Below are 20784 nucleotides of genomic sequence, written 5' to 3'. Positions count from 1 at the left end.
CAATATCATTTATTTCTGCTCTAATCTTTATTATTTCCTTTATTCTGCTGGCTTTAGGCTTGGTTTGTTTTTTCTTTCTCTAACTCCTTTAGGTGTAAAGTTAGGTTGTTTATTTGAGATTGTTCTTGTTTCTTGATGAAGACTAGTATTGCTGTATACTTCCCACTTAGGACCATTTTTGCTGCACCCCAAAGGTTTTGGACCATCATGTTTTCATTTTCATGTACATTTTCATTTCTTCTTTTATTTCATGGTTGACCCACTCATTGTTTAGTAGCATGTTGTTTAACTTCCATGTATGTGTGCCCTGTCCAGACTTTTTTTCTTGTGGTTGACTTCTAGTTTCATAGCGTTGTGGTAGAAAATATGCATGGTATGATTTTGATCTTTTTGTATGTGTTGAGGCCTGTTTTTTTTTTATTTTTTTATTGTTATGTTAATCCCCATACATTACATCATTAGTTTTAGATATAGTGTTCCATGATTCATTGTTTGTGCATAACACCCAGTGCTCCATGCAGAACGTGCCCTCCTCAATACCCATCACCAGGCTAACCCATCCTCCCAACCCCCTCCCCTCTAGAACCCTCAGTTTGTTTTTCAGAGTCCATTGTCTCTCATGGTTCTTCTCCCCCTCCGATTTCCCCCCCTTCATTCTTCCCCTGCTGCTACATTCTTCTTCTTCTTTTTTTCTTTCTTAACATATATTGCATTATTTGTTTCAGAGGTACAGATCTGAGATTCAACAGTCTTGCACAATTCACAGCGCTTACCAGAACACATACCCTCCCCAGTGTCCATCACCCAGTCACCCCATCCCTCCCACCCCACCCCCCACTCCAGCAACCCTCAGTTTGTTTCCTGAGATTAAGAATTCCTCATATCAGTGAGGTCATATGATACATGTCTTTCTCTGTTTGACTTATTTCGCTCAGCATAATACCCTCCAGTTCCATCCACGTCGTTGCAAATGGCAAGATCTCATTCCTTTTGATGGCTGCATAATATTCCATTGTGTATATATACCACATCTTCTTTATCCATTCATCTGTTGATGGACATCTTGAGGCCTGTTTTGTGACCTAATATGTGACCTATTCTGGAGAATATACCTTGTACACTGGAAAAGAATGTGTATTCTGTTTTAGGATGGAATGTTCAATATATCTGTTAAGTCTATCTGGTCCAGTGTGTCATTCAAAGCCATTGTTTCCTTGTTTATTTTCTGTTTAGATGATATGTCCATTGATATTAGTGGAGTGTTAAAGTCCCCTACTGTTAATGTATTATTATTAATTAGTTCCTTTATGTTTATTATTAATTGTTTATATGTTTGGGTGCTCACATGTTGGGTACATAAATATTTACAATTATTATGTCTTCTTTGGGGATTGTCCCCTTTATGATTATATAGTGTGCTTCTTTGTCTCTTGTTACAGTCTTTGTTTTAAAGTCGAGTTTATCTGATATAAGTACTGTTATTCTGGCTTTCTTTTGACATCCATTTGCATGATAAATGTTTCTCCATCCCCTCATGTTCAATCTTCAGGTGTTTTTAGCTCTTAAATGAGTCTCTTGTAGGCAGCATATAGATGGGTCTTGTTTTTTTATCCATTCTGACACCCTTTGAGAATTTAGTACCTTGCCATTCAAAGTAATTATTGATAGATATGTATTTATTGCCATTTTATTACTTGCTTTTGTGGTCATTTCTGGAGATTTTCTCTGGTATTTTCTTGTCTTCCTTTCATGTTTTACTGATTTTCTTTAGTGATATATTTGGATTTTTTTCTCTTTATTCTTTGCCTGTTTATTAGTGACTTTTGATATATGGTTGCCATTACGTTTGTATGTAACCTCTGCAAATAGCAGTCCACATTAAGTTGATGGTCATTCAAGTTTGAATTCATTCTTTTGTCCTTTCCTCCCCACGTTTTACATATATTTTATTATTTTTATATTCTTATTTGTGTGTGAATTTCTCAACTGATTTTTATAGAAATAATCATTTTTACTGATTTTGTATTTCCTGCCTTTATACTGTCACTTTTGGTCTCCCTTTTTCACTCAGAGTCACCTTGAATATTTCTTGCAGGGCTGGTTTAGTGCTCACAAACTCCTTTAGTTTTTGTTTGTGAAACTGTTTATCTCTCCTATTCTGAATGATAGCCTTGCTGAATAGAGTATCCTTGGCTGCAGATTTTTCCCATTCAGCACTTTGAATATATCATGTTTCTGTTGAGAAATCTCCAGCTGGCTTTATGGGTTTTCCCTTGTAAGTTAATGGCTTCTTTTGTCTTGCTGCTTTTAAGATTTTTTTTCTTTATATTTTATAAATTTAATTACAGTATGTCTTGGTGTTGGCCTCCTTTTGTTGATTTTAAAGGGAGTTCTCTATGCATCCTGGATCTGGATGTCTGTTTCCATCCCCAGATTAGGGAAGTTTTCGGCTATTATTTCTTTTTTTTTAAGATTTTATTTATTAGAGAGAGAGAGATCATGAGAGTGGGATGAGGGGCAAAGGGAGAAGCAGACTCCCTGCTGAGCAGGGAGCCTGATGTGGGGCTCAATCCCAGGACTCCAGGATAATGACCTGAGCTGAAGGCAGTCACTTAATCATCTGAGCCACCCAGGCACCCCTCAGCTATTATTTCTTGAAATAAATTTTCTGCCCCCTTTTCTCTCTCTGTTTCTTTTGGGACTCCTATAATGTGGATACTATTACATTTGATGGAGTCACTGAATTACTTAAGTCTATTCTTATTTTACATAGTTCTTATTTCTCTCCTTTGTTCAGCTTCATTGCTTTCCATTACTTTGTCCTCTAGGTCAATAATTCATTCCTCAGCTTCTTCCAGCCTGCTGTTCATTGCATCAAGTGTGTTTCTAATCTTGTGGATTGCACTCTTCATCTCTGATTGATTCTTTTTTAACTCATTTATCTCTGTGGTAAGAGATCTCTGTGGTCTCACTTATGTCTTCTATTATTTTCTCAAGCGCAGTGTGTATCCTTATGATTGTTGCTTTAAATTCTCCATCGGGCATGTTATTTATATCTGTTTTTGCTTGGATCTCTGGCTGTGGCCTTATCTTCTTCTTTCATTTGGGATCAATTTTTCTGTCTTTGCCTTTGTCTAAGTCTCTGCCTTTTCCTGTGTGTTAGAAAAGCCACTTATGTCTCCTACTTGGCCTTATGAAGAAGAGGTCATGTAGTTCCCAGGGTCTGGCACTTCAGGGAGTGTCTCTAGTGTGTGCTGCAGGCACTCTGTTGTTATATTCTGGCTGCTTTATCCTCTCTATCCTTCAGGCCAGTCATCTGCAGAGACTCTCCTTGCCTGCTGTGGGCAGTGTTTGGTTGCTGGCCTGAATGTATTGAGTTTTAACTAGGTGTGTCCTTGCCTGCTTGTGAAATGAGGCCTGTCATCACTTCTACCAGAACTGAGACCCTGCAGAACTCTCTGGTCAGGAGATGTGGTGTGGACAGGGATTTGTTCTGATCTGGGGAGGGGCCCACGGACTCCGACTGAGGCAAGTGTGACTGAGAAGGGCATTTCCACCAAAGCATGGGGGGTGGGGTTTGGTGTAAGCACGTTTGTGGCAGCCAGTGTCCATGCTGCGCTGCTTCCCATAGGTTGCTCTGAATTTATGGGGGGAAGGAAATGGCGCCAGCCAGCTCCTTTGTCCCCAGAGAGATGTCTCTATGAATGTTGCCTCTCAAGGACACACTCCAAGAGAAGCAAAAAATCTCCCCACCATGTGCCGCAGGCACTCTTCAGATCACTGTTTCCACACTATATGTCCCCAGGTTGTTTGCCTGCCTTCACTCCAGGAGCAGTACAGTGCCCTTCGAGCTCTATCCCAGACAAGCCCACTGTCCTTTAAAACTCCAGGCTTTAAATTCCACTAGTTGCAAGGACTCACAAAATTCAGCCCCTTTCATTTTCCAAGCCAATGGCTTTGGGGAAACATTCTCCTTGTGCATTACCATGTGCTCCTCTCTCTCTCACCCTTCACCACAGCTCCCTCCCTTCTGCAGCCACAATCCCTTTTTCCCCTAAACCACATTTCTGCACATCCTGCCTTCTTCAGTGTGGCCTCTTCTCTCCCTTTAGTTGTGGTATTTGTTCTGTCAGTCTTCAGGTAAATTTCTGGGGTATTTAGAATGATTCAAAGGTTACCTACTTGTATTCATGGGGTGAGGCAAGCCAAGCATCCTACTCCATTACCATCTTCCTGCTCCTGATTTTTTTTTTTTTTTTGAGGGAGGTGTACAATCTAGTGGCCATGGCATGGTAAGTAAGGTCCAGAGAAATATTAAGATGGAGAAAGATAAAAGTAGCTTAAACAGCAACTCTTAGAACAAGGGTGAAAAAAACACAGAAATCAGGGAGTTTGATCTCAATAATTAGCCAAATTAATTATAGAAGGGAAACACAGAGATGATAAATGGAAACTAAGATTACTCATCATTGACCTTGAGGAAGTGTGCCATTTTCCTCTTTTTGTCTGAAGTTATTACAACCTAAATCTTCCATATATGCAGGGTGGCTGCTCTTCACAAGAGAGATGACAGACTTATAGGACATTGTTCTACATTCCCATCTGATGTAGAGCTCTTGGGTAGAATGAAGGAATTAAAACACAAGGCTTTAGGCAACCCAGATTCTAATTAATGAAAAGACATGAAAATAAACAATTGTATCCCAGAATAGGAATGAAAGAGGAAATGCTCTGTGGGAGCTATATTTACTCAGAAAGTAAATCTGAACCTTCTTGAGAAGCAGGAGCATGGAACAGTTAGTCATGCTAACTAGTCACGAGGGAGAGTAAAAGAAATGAAAGAAAATACAACTATACATTCATTATATGAACATTAATTCAGCACAGTTAGAAGACAGATTTGCAATAACATAGATGAACCTTGAAGGTATAATGCTAAGTGAAATAGAGAAAGACAAATACCATATGATTTCACTCATGTGGAATTTAAGAAAGAAAACAGATGAACATATGGGAAGCAGGGAGTGGGGAAGGAGGGAAACAAACCATAAGAGACTCTTAGAGAAGAAACTGAGGGTTGATGGAGGGGAAATGGGTGGAAGGATGGGTGAAATAAGTAAAGGGATTAGAATACACTTATCATGATGAGCACTGAGTCATGTATAGAATTGTTGAATCATTGTATTGTACACCTGAAACTAATATAAAACTGTATGTTAGTTATAGTTGTATTTAAAAAAATAAATTAGAGGGGTGCCTGGGTGGCTCAATCTTTAAGCGTCTGCGTTCAGCTCGGGTCATGATCCCAGGGTCCTGGGATCGAGCCCTGCGTCGGGCTCCCTGCTCAGCGGGAAGCCTGCTTCTCCCTCTCCCATGCCCCCTGCTTGTGTTCCTGCTCTTACTATTTCTCTGTCAAATAAATAAAATCTTTAAAAATAAGTAAATAAAGAAAAGAAGGAATATATGACGTGAAAAGGTCTTTATTTATTAAAGAAATTGAATTTGTACTTTAAAACATTCCTACAGAGAAAAATTCTACCTAATGTTTAGTGGGGGGGGGGGAAGTACCGATTCTACACAAACTTTTTTTTGGAAAATATGAGAAAAAGAAATATTCCTCAATTTGTTTTATAAGGCCAGTATTACCCTGTTACCAAAATCAGTCAAATACATAAAAATAATCTTATTATACAATAATCTTTAACACGAGGGATCATATTGAGAACATTCAAAAAGGAGAGTGAAAATGACCTTAAAGTATGTGAAGAGTTGTCATAGGAAAAGGGGTCAGATTGAACTGATTGGTAAGAGTAGAAGAAACAATCAACATTAGGTAAAGTTAGAATTCCATTGGAATGGAATTCAGCCTAAAATATGGAGAAAATTTGGAAGATGGAGAGTTTTGAGTTTACCATCTCAGGGTAATCACACATAGGCTTTTGATAGTCCCTCATTGGGAATTATAGAAGTTTTTTAAAGAAATAAATGGGTTTTCGGAGATCTTTGGAACCTAAAACAATGTTAATTCATCCTTCTAAAATTATTTGTTAGAATCCATGATGTAATTACACCACAATTAGCAAAATTCTGTAAAACTCCCTAGCTGGTATCTTTCTCAGTGTCCAGCTTTTTACTTCACTAAAGCCATTTTTTGTTATTTTGTGATTTATAAGTACTATAACTTGATATAGGAATTTTCCATTTGATATAGGAATATGTGAACAAATTAACTTTTATCAACTAGCTATAGTCCTTAATACTTACAAAAAGTAAATTGGTATTTTTTTGGACAACAAAAGACTGTATATCAAAGATCAAGTTACAGTGGGGACAAATTTGCTAAAGTAAATATCTCTTCCTTGTTTCTGTTTGTTTCGTTATACCTATTACAGTGAAGAATGATCTACTAAACATTTTTCCCATGACTAACCAGAAGTTATTATGGAACCAACAGTATTAAAAAAATACATCTAGGGACACCTGGGTGGCTCAGTCGATTAAGCGGCTGCCTTCGGCTCAGGTCATGATCCTGGGGTCCTGGGATCGAGTCCCGTGTCGGGCTCTCTGCTTGGTAGGGAGCCTGCTTCTCCCTCTTCCTCTCCCCCTGCCTGTACTCGCTCTCTCTCTCTCTCTGACAAATAAATAATAAAATCTTTAAAAAAAAATAAAATAAATAAATAAATAAATACATCTAACAAAAATCCCAAACAACCTAATTCAAAAATGGACAAAGGAATTGAATAGATATTTCACCAAAGAAGATGTACAGATAGCCAACAAGCACATGAAAAGATGCTCAACATCCCTAGTCATTAGGAAAATGCAAATAAAAAGCACAAGAAATAACAAATGCTGGAAAGGATGTGAAGAAATTGCAACCCTGTACACCGCTCTTAGGAATGTAAAATGGTGCATCTGCTATGGAAAACACTATGACACTTCCTTAAAAAGTTAAACATACAGGGGCGCCTTGGTGGCTCAGTCGAATAAGCGGCTGACTGTTCATTTCGGCTCAGGTCATGATCACAGGGTCCTGGGATGAGCCCTGCATAGGGCTCCTGGCTTAGCGGGGAGTCTGCTTCTCTCCCTCTCCCTTTGCCCCTTCCACCCCACTCTTCTCTCTCTCTCAAATAAATGAAGTCTTTTTTTAAAAAGTTAAACATAGATTACCATAGGATTAGCAATTCCACTTCTAGGTATATACCCACAATAGTTGAAAGTAGGAACTCGGACAGGTGTTTGCACACGAATGCTCATAACAGCATTATTCACAAAATCCAAAAGATAAAAACAACCCAAGTGTCCCACAAATAAATGGAAGCCACATGTTGTGTTATCCATACAATGATTATTATTCAGCCTTAAAAAGGAATGAATTCTTATACATGCTACAGCATGGTTGAATCTAGAAAGAATCATGCTAAGTGAAATAAGCCAGACACAAAAGGATTCCATTTTATATGAGGCACATACAGTAGGAAAACTCATATTGACAGAAAGTAAAAGTGAAGCTGAAAGAAGGAAGGAATAGAGAATTACTGTTTAATGGGTGCAGAATTTTAGTTTAGGATCTTAAGATAGTTCTGGAAATGGATGGTGGTGATGGTTGTGAATGTGCTTAATGCTGCTTGAATTGATGAAATAATAAATGTAATGTTTCTTATATTTTACCACAATAAAAAAGCTTTTAAGAAAACAATAGGGAAGGATACAATTGGAAATAAAAATAAGTATTAAATGAAAGTGTTCACATATTTTAAAAATTCAATTTACTAGAAAATAAAATGAACAACAAAAAAGAAAATGTATCTAGACTATTGTTAGTTCATTCTTCTCCTCTTCCTCTCCTTTCAGGTTTGAAGCTCTGATTAATGACCTGGAAAATAAACAAAAAGAGCTGGGCATTGCCAGCTTTGGTGTTTCAATCACCACCATGGAAGAAGTCTTCATTAAGTGAGTAATAATGACTTAAAAAAAAAAAAAAAACTTCTACCCCTAAAATGTCAATTGGAGAGCAAACCCCACCCTCTTTGTATTGGAATGAAGTAATCACAGTTATGGAGTTTTTTCAAATATGTTAATATTTTATGCTAATGCATTTCCATATATTCAGCTGAGAGTATGTAAAGATTTTAGGCGTGGGCCTTGATACATGTGTCTTTGTGGTAGATGGTTTAAGAGTTAGTGAAGAAAAAGAAAGAATTAATATCTATGTTATCATAGGAAAAGTTCTAGTTCTAACTTGAAGTCTATACTAGAAATTACTTAAAATTTTTAACCTAACCATGTTTTCATAATTTGTTTAATTGATGCATGGTTTGTTTTGTTTCTTGCACTGTAAAGAAGTTCAAAATGAAAATGTCCAGGGAATTCAGGCTGTCACTAAGGCAAAATAAACTGATTATCTTTCAAAAGATTTCACAAAATGTCCTTTTTCTGATAAGGTTATGACAGAACTAGATCTAAACTTCATTCTCTCAGACTCAGTGTTTTAATATTGTCAGTGTCTCAGAGTTGACTTGGTGTAATTTATTCACATGAATTAGGTTTGCAGAAGACTGATATATATAAATTAAAATGCCATTTAATTTATGATGAATAAATTGTAATAAGCATAATTTATAATAAGAAATTGCTTCTTGGCTATTCAATCAAATGTTCTTTTGTCTGTTTCTAGGCAAGCTACATAGGGAGCAAAATTATAATGAGAAACTTCCTTTGTGAATACAACTAGAACAAGCTCTGTAAGGGCAGAGACCAAATCTGTTTTGTTTACTGACTATACTTGGGGCCACAAACAGTGTCACATAATAGATACTCAAAAAAGTTCTCAGATACTATTTAAAGCCATTATCTGCACAATAGTTGCTTTACCTGCCACTGGGAATTATAATTTAAAACCTTAGGGCTCCTGGGTGGCTCAGTCGTTAAGTGTCTCCCTTCGGCTCAGGTCATGATCCCAGGGTCCTGGAATCGAGTCGCACATTGGGCTCCCTCCTCGGGGGGAACCCTGTTTCTCCCTCTCCCACTCCCGCTGCTTGTGTTCCTGCTCTCACTATCTCTGTCTCTGTCAAATAAATAAATAAAATCTTTAAAAAAATAAAAAAAAATAAAACCTTAGACCAACACGATGGTATCTAGGTTGTCTTTCTATTCAGGGCCTCTACTCTTTTTTTTCTTTCAAATCTTTATTTAAATTTTAGTTAGTTAACATACAGTGCAATATTGGTTTCTGGAATAGAATTCAGTGGTTCATCACTTACATACAACACCCAAGTGCTTATGACAAGTGCCCTCTTTAAAACCCATCACCCTGGGGCGCCTGCGTGGCTCAGTCATTAAGAGTCTACCTTTGGCTCAGGTCATGATCCCACAGTCCTGGAATCGAGCCCTACATCAGGCTCCCTGCTTGGCGGGGAGCCTGCTTCTCCCTCTCCCACTCCCCCTGCTTGTGTTCCCTCTCTTGCTGTTTCTTTCTCTGTCAAATAAATAAAATCTTTTTTAAAAAAATAAAAAATAATAAAACCCATCACCCATCTAGCCCATCCCCCATTCACCTCCCTCTATCAGTTCCAGTTTGTTCTCTATCCTTAAGAATCTCTTATGGTTTGTTTCCCTCTCTTTTTCCTTTCCCCTCCCCCTCCCATATGTTCATCTGTTGTGTTTCTTAAATTCCACATATGAAGGAAATCATATGGTATTTGTCTTTCTCTGACTGACTTTGCTTAGCATAATACACTCTAGCTCCATCCACGTTGTTGCAAATGGCAAGGTTTCATTCTTTTTGATGGCTGAGTAATATCCCGTTGTATATATATACCACATCTTCTTTATCCATTCATCAGCTGATGGACATTTGGGCTCTTTCCATAGTTTGGCTATTGTTGATAATGCTGCTATAAACATTGGGGTTCATGTACCTCTCTGAATCTGTATTTTTGTATCTTTTGGGTAAATACCTAGTAGCACAATAGCTGGATCATAGGGTAGTTCTATTTTTAACTTTTTAAGGAACATCCATATGCTGTCCAGAGTGGCTGTACCAGTTTTCATTCTCACCTACAGAGCAAGAGAGTTCCCCTTTCTCCACATCCTCACCAACATCTATTGTTTCCTGTGTTGTTAATTTTAGCCATTCCAACAGGTGTGAGGTGGTATCTCATCATGGCTTTGATTTGTATTTTCCTGATGATGAGTGATGTTGAGCATTTTTTCATGTCAGCCATCTGGATGTCTTTTTTGGAAAAGTGTCTATTCATGTTTTCTGCCGATTTCTTAAATGGATTATTTGTTTTTTGGGTGGTGAGTTTGGTATGTTCTTTATATATTTTGGATACTAAACCTTTATCAGATATGTCATTTGCAAATATCTTCTCCCATTCTGTAGGGTGCCTATTAGTTTTGTTGATTGTTTCCTTTGCTGTAAAGAAGCTTTTTACCTTGATGAAGTCCCAGTAGTTCACTTTTGCTTTTGTTTCCATTTCTCAGCTACAGCCAAGGTCAAAGAGGTTGCTGCCTGTGTTCTCCTCTAGTATTTTGATGGTTTCCTATCTCACATTTAGGTCTTTCATCCATTTTGAACTTATTTTTGTGTGTGGTGTAAGAAAATGGTCCAGTTTACTTCTGCATATGGCTGTCCAGTTTTCCCATTACCATTTGTTGAAGAGACTGTCTTTTTTCCATTGGATATTCTTTCCTACTTTGTCAAAGATTGGTTGGCCATATAGTTCTGGTCCATTTCTGGCTTTTCTATTCTGTTCCATTGGTCTGTGTGTTTGTTTTTGTGCCAATATCATACTGTGTTGATGACTACAGCTTTGTAATATAGCTTGAATTCTGGAATCATGATGCCTCCAGTTTTGTTTTTCTTTTTCCACAATCACTTTAGGTATTCAGGCTCTTTTCTGTTTCCATACAAATTTTAGGATTGTTTGTTCTAGTTCTGTGAGAAATGCTGGTGGTATTTTGATAGGGATTGCTTTAAATGTGTAGATTGCTTTGGGTAGTATAGATCTTTTAACAGTGTTTGTTCTTCCAGTCCATGAGTATGGAATGCTTTTCCAATTCTTTGTGTCCTCTTCAATTTCTTTCATAAGTGTTCTATAGTTTTCAGAGTGCAGATCTTTTACTTCTTTGGTTAGGCTTATTCCTTGGTATCTTATTCATTTTGGTGCAATTGTAAACAGGATCGATTCCTTGATTTCTTTTTTGCTGCCTCATTATTGGTGTATAGAAATGCAAAAGATTTCCATATGTTGACTTTATATCCTGCGACTTTGCTGAATTCGTGTATTAGCTCTAGCAATTTTTTGGTGGAGCCTTTCAGGTTTTCTATATAAAGTATCATGCCATCTGCAAATGGTGAAAGTTTGACTTCTTCCTTGCCAATTTGTATGCCTTTTATTTCTTTTTGTTGTCTAATTGCTGAGGCTAAGACTTCCAGTAGTATGTTAAATAATAATGGTGAGAGTGGACCTCCTTGTCTTGTTCCTGACCATAGAGGAAAACCTCTCAATTTTTTCCCATTGAGGATGACATTAGCTGTGGGTCTTTCATATATGGCCTGTATGATGTTGAGGTACATTCTTTCTATCCCTACTTTGTTGAGGGTTTTTATCAAGAATGGATAATGTAAGGCGCCTGGGTGGCTCAGTCGTTAAGAGTCTGCCTTGGCTCAGGTCATGGTCCTGGGGTCCTGGGATTGAGTCCCGCATCGGGCTCCCTGCTCAGCGGGAAGCCTGCTTCTCCCTCTCCCACTCCCCATGCTTGTGTACCCTCTCTTACTATGTCTCTCTCTATCAAATAAATTAAATCTTTAAAAAAAAAAAAGAATGGATACTGTATTTTGTCAAATGCTTTTTCTGCATCTACTGAGAGGATCATTTGGTTCTTATCCTTTCTTTTATTATTGTGATGTATCAGGCTGATTGATTTGCGAATATTGAACCAGCCCTGCTGCAAACCTGATCTGTCTTCCTCTATAGGTCAAGGACTTTTTTTCCCTTGCTGCTTTCAGGATTCTTTCCTTGTCTATATTTGTGAATTTGACTATGATATGCCTTGGTGATGGCCATCTTTTGTTGAATTGAATGGGAGTTCTCTGTGCTTCTTGGATTTTGATGTCTGTGTCCTTCCCCAGATTAGGGAAGTTTTCAGCTATAATTTGCTCAAATTAACCTTCTGCCCCTTTTCCTCTCTTTTCATCTTCTGAGACACCTATGATATGAATGTTATTCCATTTTAATAAGTCACTAAGTTCCTTAAGTCTACCTTCATGATCCATTACCTTTGTTTCCCTCTTCTTTTCAGCTGCACTTTTTCATAATTTTATCTTTTAAATCATTGCTTCATTCCTCTGATTCATCCATCCTTGTTGTTATGGCATCCATTTGGGTTTGTATTTTTAATTTAGGCTTGACTAGCTTTTAGCTCTTTTATCTCTGGAGAAAGGGATTCTCTGGTGTCTTCTATGCTTTTTGAAAGTCCAGCTAATATCCTTATAACTGTTGTTTTAAATTCTATTTAAGACATCTTACTTATATCTGTATTGATTAATTCTCTAGCCATCATTTCCTCCTGGTCTTTCTTTAGGAGTGAATTCCTCCATCTTGTAATTTTGGAGGTCAGAAGAAAGAAAAGAAAAGAAAAATTTTTTAAATTAAAAGAATAAATGAAAGAAGCTAGGTATGTGTTGATCTGCTTGTTTAGACGATCTTGAGAGAAAAAAGAAAGAAAAATTTAAAAATAAGAATACAATAAAATAAAATTTTAAAATTGCTTTTTCTGTATTCCCCCCCCCCAAAAAAAACAGAAAACAAAAAACCCAAAAGAAGCTAGATCCTGTTTCCCACAAAACTGAAGCTTTGCTGCACTCTATGATCAATAGACTCGGTGCATGCAAAAGGTTTGTGCTAGACTTCTCAGGGAGGGGCCTGCTGCTCCAGTTCTCTGCTGGATTTGCCCAAGTGGTGATACCCCAGCAGGGCTCAGCAGGACTGGCATAATTCTTCTGTAAAGCCATCTGTCCCTGGACTTTTGCTTATTGAGAGTTTTTTGATAACTGATTCAATTTCATTACTAGTAATCTCTCGGTTCAAATTTTTATTTCTTCCTGATTCATTGTTAGAAGATTATATGTTTTTAGGAATTTATCTAGAAATTCTTCTAGGTTGTCCAGTTTATTGGCATACAGTTTTCATGGTATTCTCATATCCTTTGTATTTCTATGGTTGTTATTTCTCTTCCTTTGTTTCTAATTTCATTCATTTTTATCTAATGAGTCTAGGTAAAGGTTTATCACTTTTCAAAGAATCAGCTCCTGGTTTCATTAATCTTTTCCACTTCTTTTAGTCTCTATTTCACTTATTTCTGCTCTTTAGCTTTGCACTTTAATCTTATTTTTATAGCTTTCTTAGGTACAACATTAGGTAGTTTGAGATTTTCTTCTTTCTTTAGGTAGACGTGTAATGCTATAAACTTCCTTCTTAGAACTGCTTTTGCTCTGTCCCAAAGATTTTGAACTGTTGTTTTAATTTTTGTTTGTCTCCATGTATGTTTAAATTTTCTCTTTGATTTCCTGGTTGGCCCATTCATCATTTAGTAGCATGTTGTTTAGCTTCCTTTTATTTGTGTTATTTCCAGATTGATTTCTAATTACATGCCATTTTGGTCAGAGAAGATGCTTGATATGATTTCAATTTCTTAAATTTATTGAGACTTGATTTATGGCCTAATGTGTGATCTGGAGACTATTCCATGTGCATTTAAAAAGAATGTGTATTCTACTGTTTGGGGATGGAATATTCTGTATATATCTGTTAGGTGCATCTGATCTAATGTGTCATTCAAAGCCACCATTTCCTTGTTGATTTTCTGCCTAGATGATCTATCGATCCATTGATGTGAGTGGAATATTAAAGTTCCATAGTATTATGTATTACTGTCAATTTCTCCCTTTATATCTATTAATAATTGCTTTATGTATTTAGGTGCTTCTATGATGGGTGTATAAATATTTTTAATCACAATAGACATTTATTTAAAGTAATACATTTATAGCTCAAATAGTTCCAAATTGTGCATTTCAGGTTTATCCAACTTCTTGTTTTTTCTTTTTTATTGTTATGTTAATCACCATACATTACATCATTAGTTTTAGATATAGTGTTCCATGATTCATTGTTTGTGCATAACACCCAGTGCTCCATGCAGAACGTGCTGTCTTTAATACCCATCACCAGGCTAACCCATCCTCCCACACCCCTTCCCTCTAGAACCCTCAGTTTGTTTTTCAGAGTACATCGTCTTTCATGGTTCGTCTCCCCCTCCGATTCCCCCCCTTCATTCTTCCCCTCCTGCTATCTTCTTTTTTTTTTCCTTAACATATATCACATTATTTGTTTCAGAGGTACAGATCTGAGATTCAACAGTCTTGCACAATTCACAGCGCTTACCAGAGCACATACCCTCCCCAGTGTCTATCACCCAGTCACCCAATCCCTCCCACCCCAGCCCCCACTCCAGTGACCCTCAGTTTGTTTCCTGAGATTAAGAATTCCTCATATCAGTGAGGTCATATGATTCATGTCTTTCTCTGACTTATTTCGCTCAGCATAATACCCTCCAGTTCCATCCACATCGTTGCAAATGGCAAGATCTCATTCCTTTTGATGGCTGCATAATATTCCGTTGTATATATACCACCTCTTCTTTATCCATTCATCTGTCGTTGGACATCTTGGCTCTTTCCACAGTTTGGCTCTTGTGGACGTTGCTGCTATAAACATCAGGGTGTATGTACCCCTTTGGATCCCTACATTTGTATCTTTGGGGTAAATACCCAGTAGTGCAATTGCTGGATCGTATGGTAGCTCTATTTTCAACTTTTTGAGGAACCTCCATACTGTTTTCCAGAGTGGCTGCACCAGCTTGCATTCCCACCAACAGTGTAGGAGGGTTCCCCTTTCTCCGCATCCCCGCCAACATCTGTCATTTCCTGACTTGTTAATTTTAGCCATTCTGACTGGTGTGAGGTGGTATCTCATTGAGGTTTTGATTTGAGGTTTATCCAACTTCTTAAAAATATTTGAGGACAGCTGCAACCACAGATTTCAACTCCATGATTATTTCTTTGCCCATTCTTCTCTCTCTTTTCTTTCCCAAATAACTTCTTTCAGATATGGGTCAAGGTAGACTGTATCCTCTTCATATTTTTTTTTCCACTGCTCTTTAGGCAAGATCTGCTGCTTCATAGTCAGGTCCAGTACTCTCTTAATGTGAAACATCCTGTCATTATAAAGGTTCTCAGGAAGCCTTCTTAAGGCCTCTTTCACATCATCATTCTCATATACTATATCATCTTACATTAACCCCAGTTTATTGAACCCTGCAGCATTGTAATACCATTTTTTTTAAAGATTTTATTTATTTATTTGAGAGAGAGAATGAGAGAGAGAGAGCACATGAGAGGGGGGAGGGTCAGAGGGAGAAACAGACTCCCTGCTGAGCAGGGAGCCCGATGCGGGACTCGATCCTGGGTCTCCAGGATCATGACCTGAGCCGAAGGCAGTCGCTTAACCAACTGAGCCACCCAGGCACCTGTAATACCATTTTTTAATACCCTCTAGCCACTGGCTTGATGCCACTACAGCAGGTCTGCTCACCATTTTGACCCAAGACTGCCAGGTGCATAAACATTTACAATTGTTATATTCTCTTGTCAGATGCTTCCCTTTATCATTATGTAGCCCTCTTCTTTGTCTTTTGCTACAGTCTATTTCAAAATCAATGATGTCTGATATAAGTACTGCCATTCTGGTTTATTTTTTCATCCACTTGCATGCTATATGCTTTTCTAGCCCTTCACTTTCAGTCTCTACATGTCTTTAGGTCTGAAGTGAGTCTCTTGTGGCAGCATATAGTTGGGTTTAGGTTTTTTTTAATCTATTCAATCACCCTTTGTCTTTTTTTTTATGTTATGTTAATCACCATACATTACATCATTAGTTTTTGATGTAGTGTTCCATGATTCATTGTTTGTGTATAACACCCAGTGCTCCATTCAGTACATGCCGTCTTTAATACCCATCACCAGGCTAACCCATCCTCCCACCCCCCTCCCCTCTAGAACCCTCAGTTTGTTTCTCAAAGTCCATAGTCTCTCATGGTTCGTCTACCCCTCTGATTCCCCCTGCCTTCATTTTTCCTTTCCTGCTGTCGTCTTCTTTTTTTTTTTTTTAACATATAATGTATTATTTGTTTCAGAGGTACAGGTCTGTGATTCAACAGTCTTACACAATTCACAGCGCTCACCAGAGCACATACCCTCCCCAGTGTCTATCACCCAGCCACCCCATCCCTCCCACCCCCCACCACTCCAGCAACCCTCAGTTTGTTTCCTGAGATTAAGAATTTCTCATATCAGTGAGATCATATGATACATGTCTTTCTCTGATTGACTTATTTCGCTCAGCATAATACCCTCCAGGTCCATCCACGTCGTTGCAAATGCCAAGATTTCATTCCTTTTGATGGCTGCATAATATTCCATTGTATATATATACCACATCTTCTTTATCCATTCATCTGTTGATGGACATCTTGGCTCTTTCCACAGTTTGGCTATTGTGGACATTGCTGCGATAAACATTGGGGTGCACGTACCCCTTTGGATCACTACATTTGTATCTTTGGGGTAAATACCCAGTAGTGCATTTACTGGATTATAAGGTAGTTCTATTTTCAACTTTTTGAGGAACCTCCATACTATTTTCCAGAGTGGCTGCTCCAGCTTGCATTCCCACCAACAGTGTAGGAGGGTTCCCCTTTCTCTGCATCCCCGCCAACATCTGTTGTTTCCTGACTTGTTAATTTTAGCCATTTTGACTGGTGTGAGGTGATATCTCATTGAGGTTTTGATTTGGATTTCCCTGATGCCGAGCAATGTTGAACACTTTTTCATGTGTCTGTTGGCCATTTGGATGTCTTCTTTGGAAAAATGTCTGTTCATGTCTTCTGCCCATTTCTTGATTGGATCATTTGTTCTTTGGGTGTTGAGTTTAAGAAGTTCTTTATAGATTTTGTATACTAGCCCTTTATCTGATATGTCATTTGCAAATATCTTCTCCCATTCTATCAGTTGTCTTTTGGTTTTGTTGACGTTTCTTTTGCTATGCAAAAGCTTTTTATCTTGATGAAGTCCCAATAGTTCATTTTTGCCCTTGCTTCCCTTGTCTTTGGCAATGTTTCTAGGAAGAAGTTGCTGCGGCTGAGGCCGAAGAGGTTGCTGCCTGTGTTCTCCTTTAGGATTTTGATGGACTCCTGTCTCACATTGAGGTCTTTCAACCATTTGGAGTCTATTTTTGTGTGTGGTGTAAGGAAATGGTCCAGTTTCATTCTTATCCATGTGGCTGTCCAATTTTCCCAACACCATTTGTTGAAGAGACTGTCTTTTTTCCATTGGACATTCTTTCCTGCTTTGTCAAAGATTAGTTGACCATAGAGTTGAAGGTCGATTTCTGGCCTCTCTATTCTGTTCCATTGATCTATGTGTCTGTTTTTGTGCCAGTACCATGCTGTCTTGATGATTACAGCTTTGTAATAGAGCTTGAAGTCTGGAATTGTGATGCCACCAGCTTTGCTTTTCTTTTTCAATATTCCTCTGGCTATTCGGGGTCTTTTCTGGTTCCATACAAATTTTAGGATTATTTGTTCCATTTCTTTGAAAAAAGTTGATGGTATTTTGATAGGGATTGCATTAAATGTGTAGATTGCTCTAGGTAGCATTGACATCTTCACAATATTTGTTCTTCCAACCCATGAGCATGGAACGTTTTTCCATTTCTTTGTGTCTTCCTCAATTTCTTTCATGAGTATTTTATAGTTTTCTGAGTACACATCCTTTGCCTCTTTGGTTCGATTTATTCCTAGGTATCTTATGGTTTTGGGTGCAATTGTAAATGGGATCGACTCCTTAATTTCTCTTTCTTCTGTCTTGTTGTTGGTGTATAGGAATGCCACTGATTTCCATGCATTGATTTTATATCCTGCAACTTTACTGAATTCCTGTATGAGTTCTAGCAGTTTTGGGATGGAGTCTTTTGGGTTTTCCACATAAAGTATCATATCATCTGCAAAGAGTGAGAGTTTGACTTCTCTGCCGATTTGGATGCCTTTGATTTCTTTTTGTTGTCTGATTGCTGTGTCTAGGACTTCTAATACTATGTTGAATAGCAGTGGTGATAGTGGACATCCCTGCCGTGTTCCTGACCTTAGGGGGAAAGCTCTCAGTTTTTCCCCATTGAGAATGATATTTGCTGTGGGTTTTTCATAGATGGTTTTTTTTTTAATTAAATTTTATTATGTTATGTTAGCCACCATACAATACATCATTAGTTTTTGATGTGGTGATCCACGATCCATTGTTTTCGTATAACACCCAGTGCTCCATGCAGTACGTGCCCTCCTTAATACCCATCACCGGGCTAACCAATCCCCCTTCTGCCCTCCCCTCTAAAACCCTATTTGTCTCTCACAGTCCATAGTCTCTCATGGTTCATCTCTCCCTCCAATTCCCCCCCCCTCATTTTTCCCTTCCTTCTCCTAGTGTCCTCCATGCTATTCCTTATGTTCCACAAATAAGTGAAACCGTATGATAATTGACTTTCTCTGCTTGACTTGTTTCACTTAGCATAATCTCCTCCAGTCCCATCCATGTTGATGTAAAAGTTGGGTATTCATCCTTTCTGATGGCTGAGTAATATTCCATTGTATATATGGACCACATCTTCTTTATCCATTCATCTGTTGAAGGGCATCTCAGCTCTTTCCACAGTTTGAATATTGCGGACATTGCTCCTTGAACATTGGGGTGCATGTGGCCCTTCTTTTCACTACATCTGTGTCTTTGGGGTAAATACCCAGGAGTGCAATTGCTGGGTCATAGGGTAGCTCTATTTTTAACTTTTTGAGACACCTCCACACTGTTTTCCAAAGTGGCTGTACCAACTTGTATTCCCACCAACAGTGTAAGAGGGTTCCCCTTTCACCACAACCTCTCCAACATTTGTTGTTTCTTTCCTGTCCATTTTTGCCATTCTAACTGGTGTAAGGTGGTATCTCAATGTGGTTTTGATTTGGATTTCCCTGATGGCTAATGATGATGAACATTTTTTCATGTGTCTGTTAGCCATTTGTATGTCTTCTTCAGAGAAGTGTCTTTTCATATCTTTAATAGATGGTTTTTATGATATTGAGGTATGTACCCTCTGTCCCTGTATTCTGAAGAGTTTTGATCAAGAAAGGATGCTGTACTTTGTCAAACGCTTTTTCTGCATCTATTGAGAAGATCGTATGGTTCTTGTTCTTTCTTTTATTAATGTATTGTATCACATTGATTGATTGGCGGATGTTGAACCAACCTTACTCCCCAGGGATAAATCCCACTCGGTCGTGGTGAATAATCCTTTTAATGTACTGTTGGATCCTATTGGCTAGTATTTTGGTGAGAATTTTTGCATCCATGTTCATCAAAGATATTGGTCTGTAATTCTCCTTTTTAATGGGGCCTTTGTCTGGTTTGGGGATCAAGGTAATGCTGGCCTCATAAAATGAGTTTGGAAGTTTTCCTTTCATTTCTATTTTTTGGAACAGTTTCAGAAGAATAGGTATTAATTCTTCTTGAAATGTTTGGTAGAACTCCCCTGGGAAGCCATCTGGCCCTGGGCTTTGTTTGTTGGGAGATTTTTGATGACTGCTTCAATTTCCCTAGTGGTTATAGGTCTGTTCAGGTTTTCTATTTCTTCCTGGTTCAGTTTTGGTAGTTTATACTTCTCTAGGAATGCATCCATTTCTTCCAGATTATCTAATTTGCTGGCATATAGTTGCACATAATATGTTCTTATAATTGTTTGTATTTCTTTAGTGTTGGTTGTGATCTCTTTCATTCATGATTTTATTTATCTGGGTCATTTCTCTTTTCTTTTTGATAAGTCTGGCCAGGGGTTTATCAATCTTGTTAATTCTTTCAAAGAACCAGGTCCTAGTTTCGTTGATCTGTTCTACTGTTCTTTTGGTTTCTATTTCATTGATTTCTGCTCTGATCTTTATTATTTCTCTTCTCCTGCTGGGTTTAGGCTTTATTTGCTGTTCTTTCTCCAGTTCCTTTAGGTGTAAGGTTAGGTTGTGTATTTGAGACCTTTCTTGTTTCTTGAGAAAGGCTTATATTGCTATATACTTTCCTCTTAGGACCTCCTTTGCTGTATTCCAAAGATTTTGAACAGTTGTGTTTCCATTTTCATTGGTTTCCATGAATTTTTTAAATTTTTCTTTAATTTCCTGATTGACCCATTCATTCTTTAGTAGGATGCTCTTTAGCCTCCATGTATTTGAGTTCTTTCCAACTTTCCTCTTGTGATTGAGTTCTAGTTTCAAAGCATTGTGGTCTGAAAATAGGCAGGAAATGATCCAAGTCTTTTGGTACCAGTTGAGACCTGATTTGTGACCTAGGATGTGATCTATCCTGGAGAATGTTCCATGGGCACTAGAGAAGAATCTGTATTCTGTTGCTTTGGGATGGAATGTTCTGAATATATCTGTGAAGTCCATCTGGTCCAGTGTGTCATTTAAAGTCTTTATGTCCTTGTTGATCTTTTGCTTAGATGATCTGTCCATTTCAGTGAGGGGCGTGTTAAAGTCCCCCACTATTATTGTATTTTTGTCAATGTGTTTCTTTGCTTTTGTTATTAATTGGCTTATGTGATTGGCTGCTCCCATGTTAAGGGCATA

The 20784-nt window shown here is 38.0% G+C and overlaps 1 protein-coding gene and 1 pseudogene across 1 annotated transcript in view; one reads left to right on the top strand and one right to left on the bottom strand.

Annotated features, from left to right (window-relative positions):
* Positions 1-20784, top strand: part of LOC118549013 (phospholipid-transporting ATPase ABCA3-like) — a 191444-nt gene that overhangs the window by 74693 nt on the left and 95967 nt on the right. Inside the window, exon 16 of the mRNA XM_036113189.2 lies at positions 7855-7953. Coding sequence (XP_035969082.2) covers positions 7855-7953 — 99 coding nt within the window. The remainder of the gene's footprint in view (positions 1-7854; positions 7954-20784) is intronic.
* LOC118549011 (cytochrome b-c1 complex subunit 7-like) lies at positions 15061-15665 on the bottom strand (annotated as a pseudogene).

The sequence above is a fragment of the Halichoerus grypus genome, chromosome 6 (genome assembly GCF_964656455.1).
Source record: "Halichoerus grypus chromosome 6, mHalGry1.hap1.1, whole genome shotgun sequence".
NCBI classification, from domain to species: domain Eukaryota; kingdom Metazoa; phylum Chordata; class Mammalia; order Carnivora; family Phocidae; genus Halichoerus; species Halichoerus grypus.
Note: the sequence above shows the minus strand (reverse complement) of the source record. Positions and strands in the feature narration are given on the sequence as shown.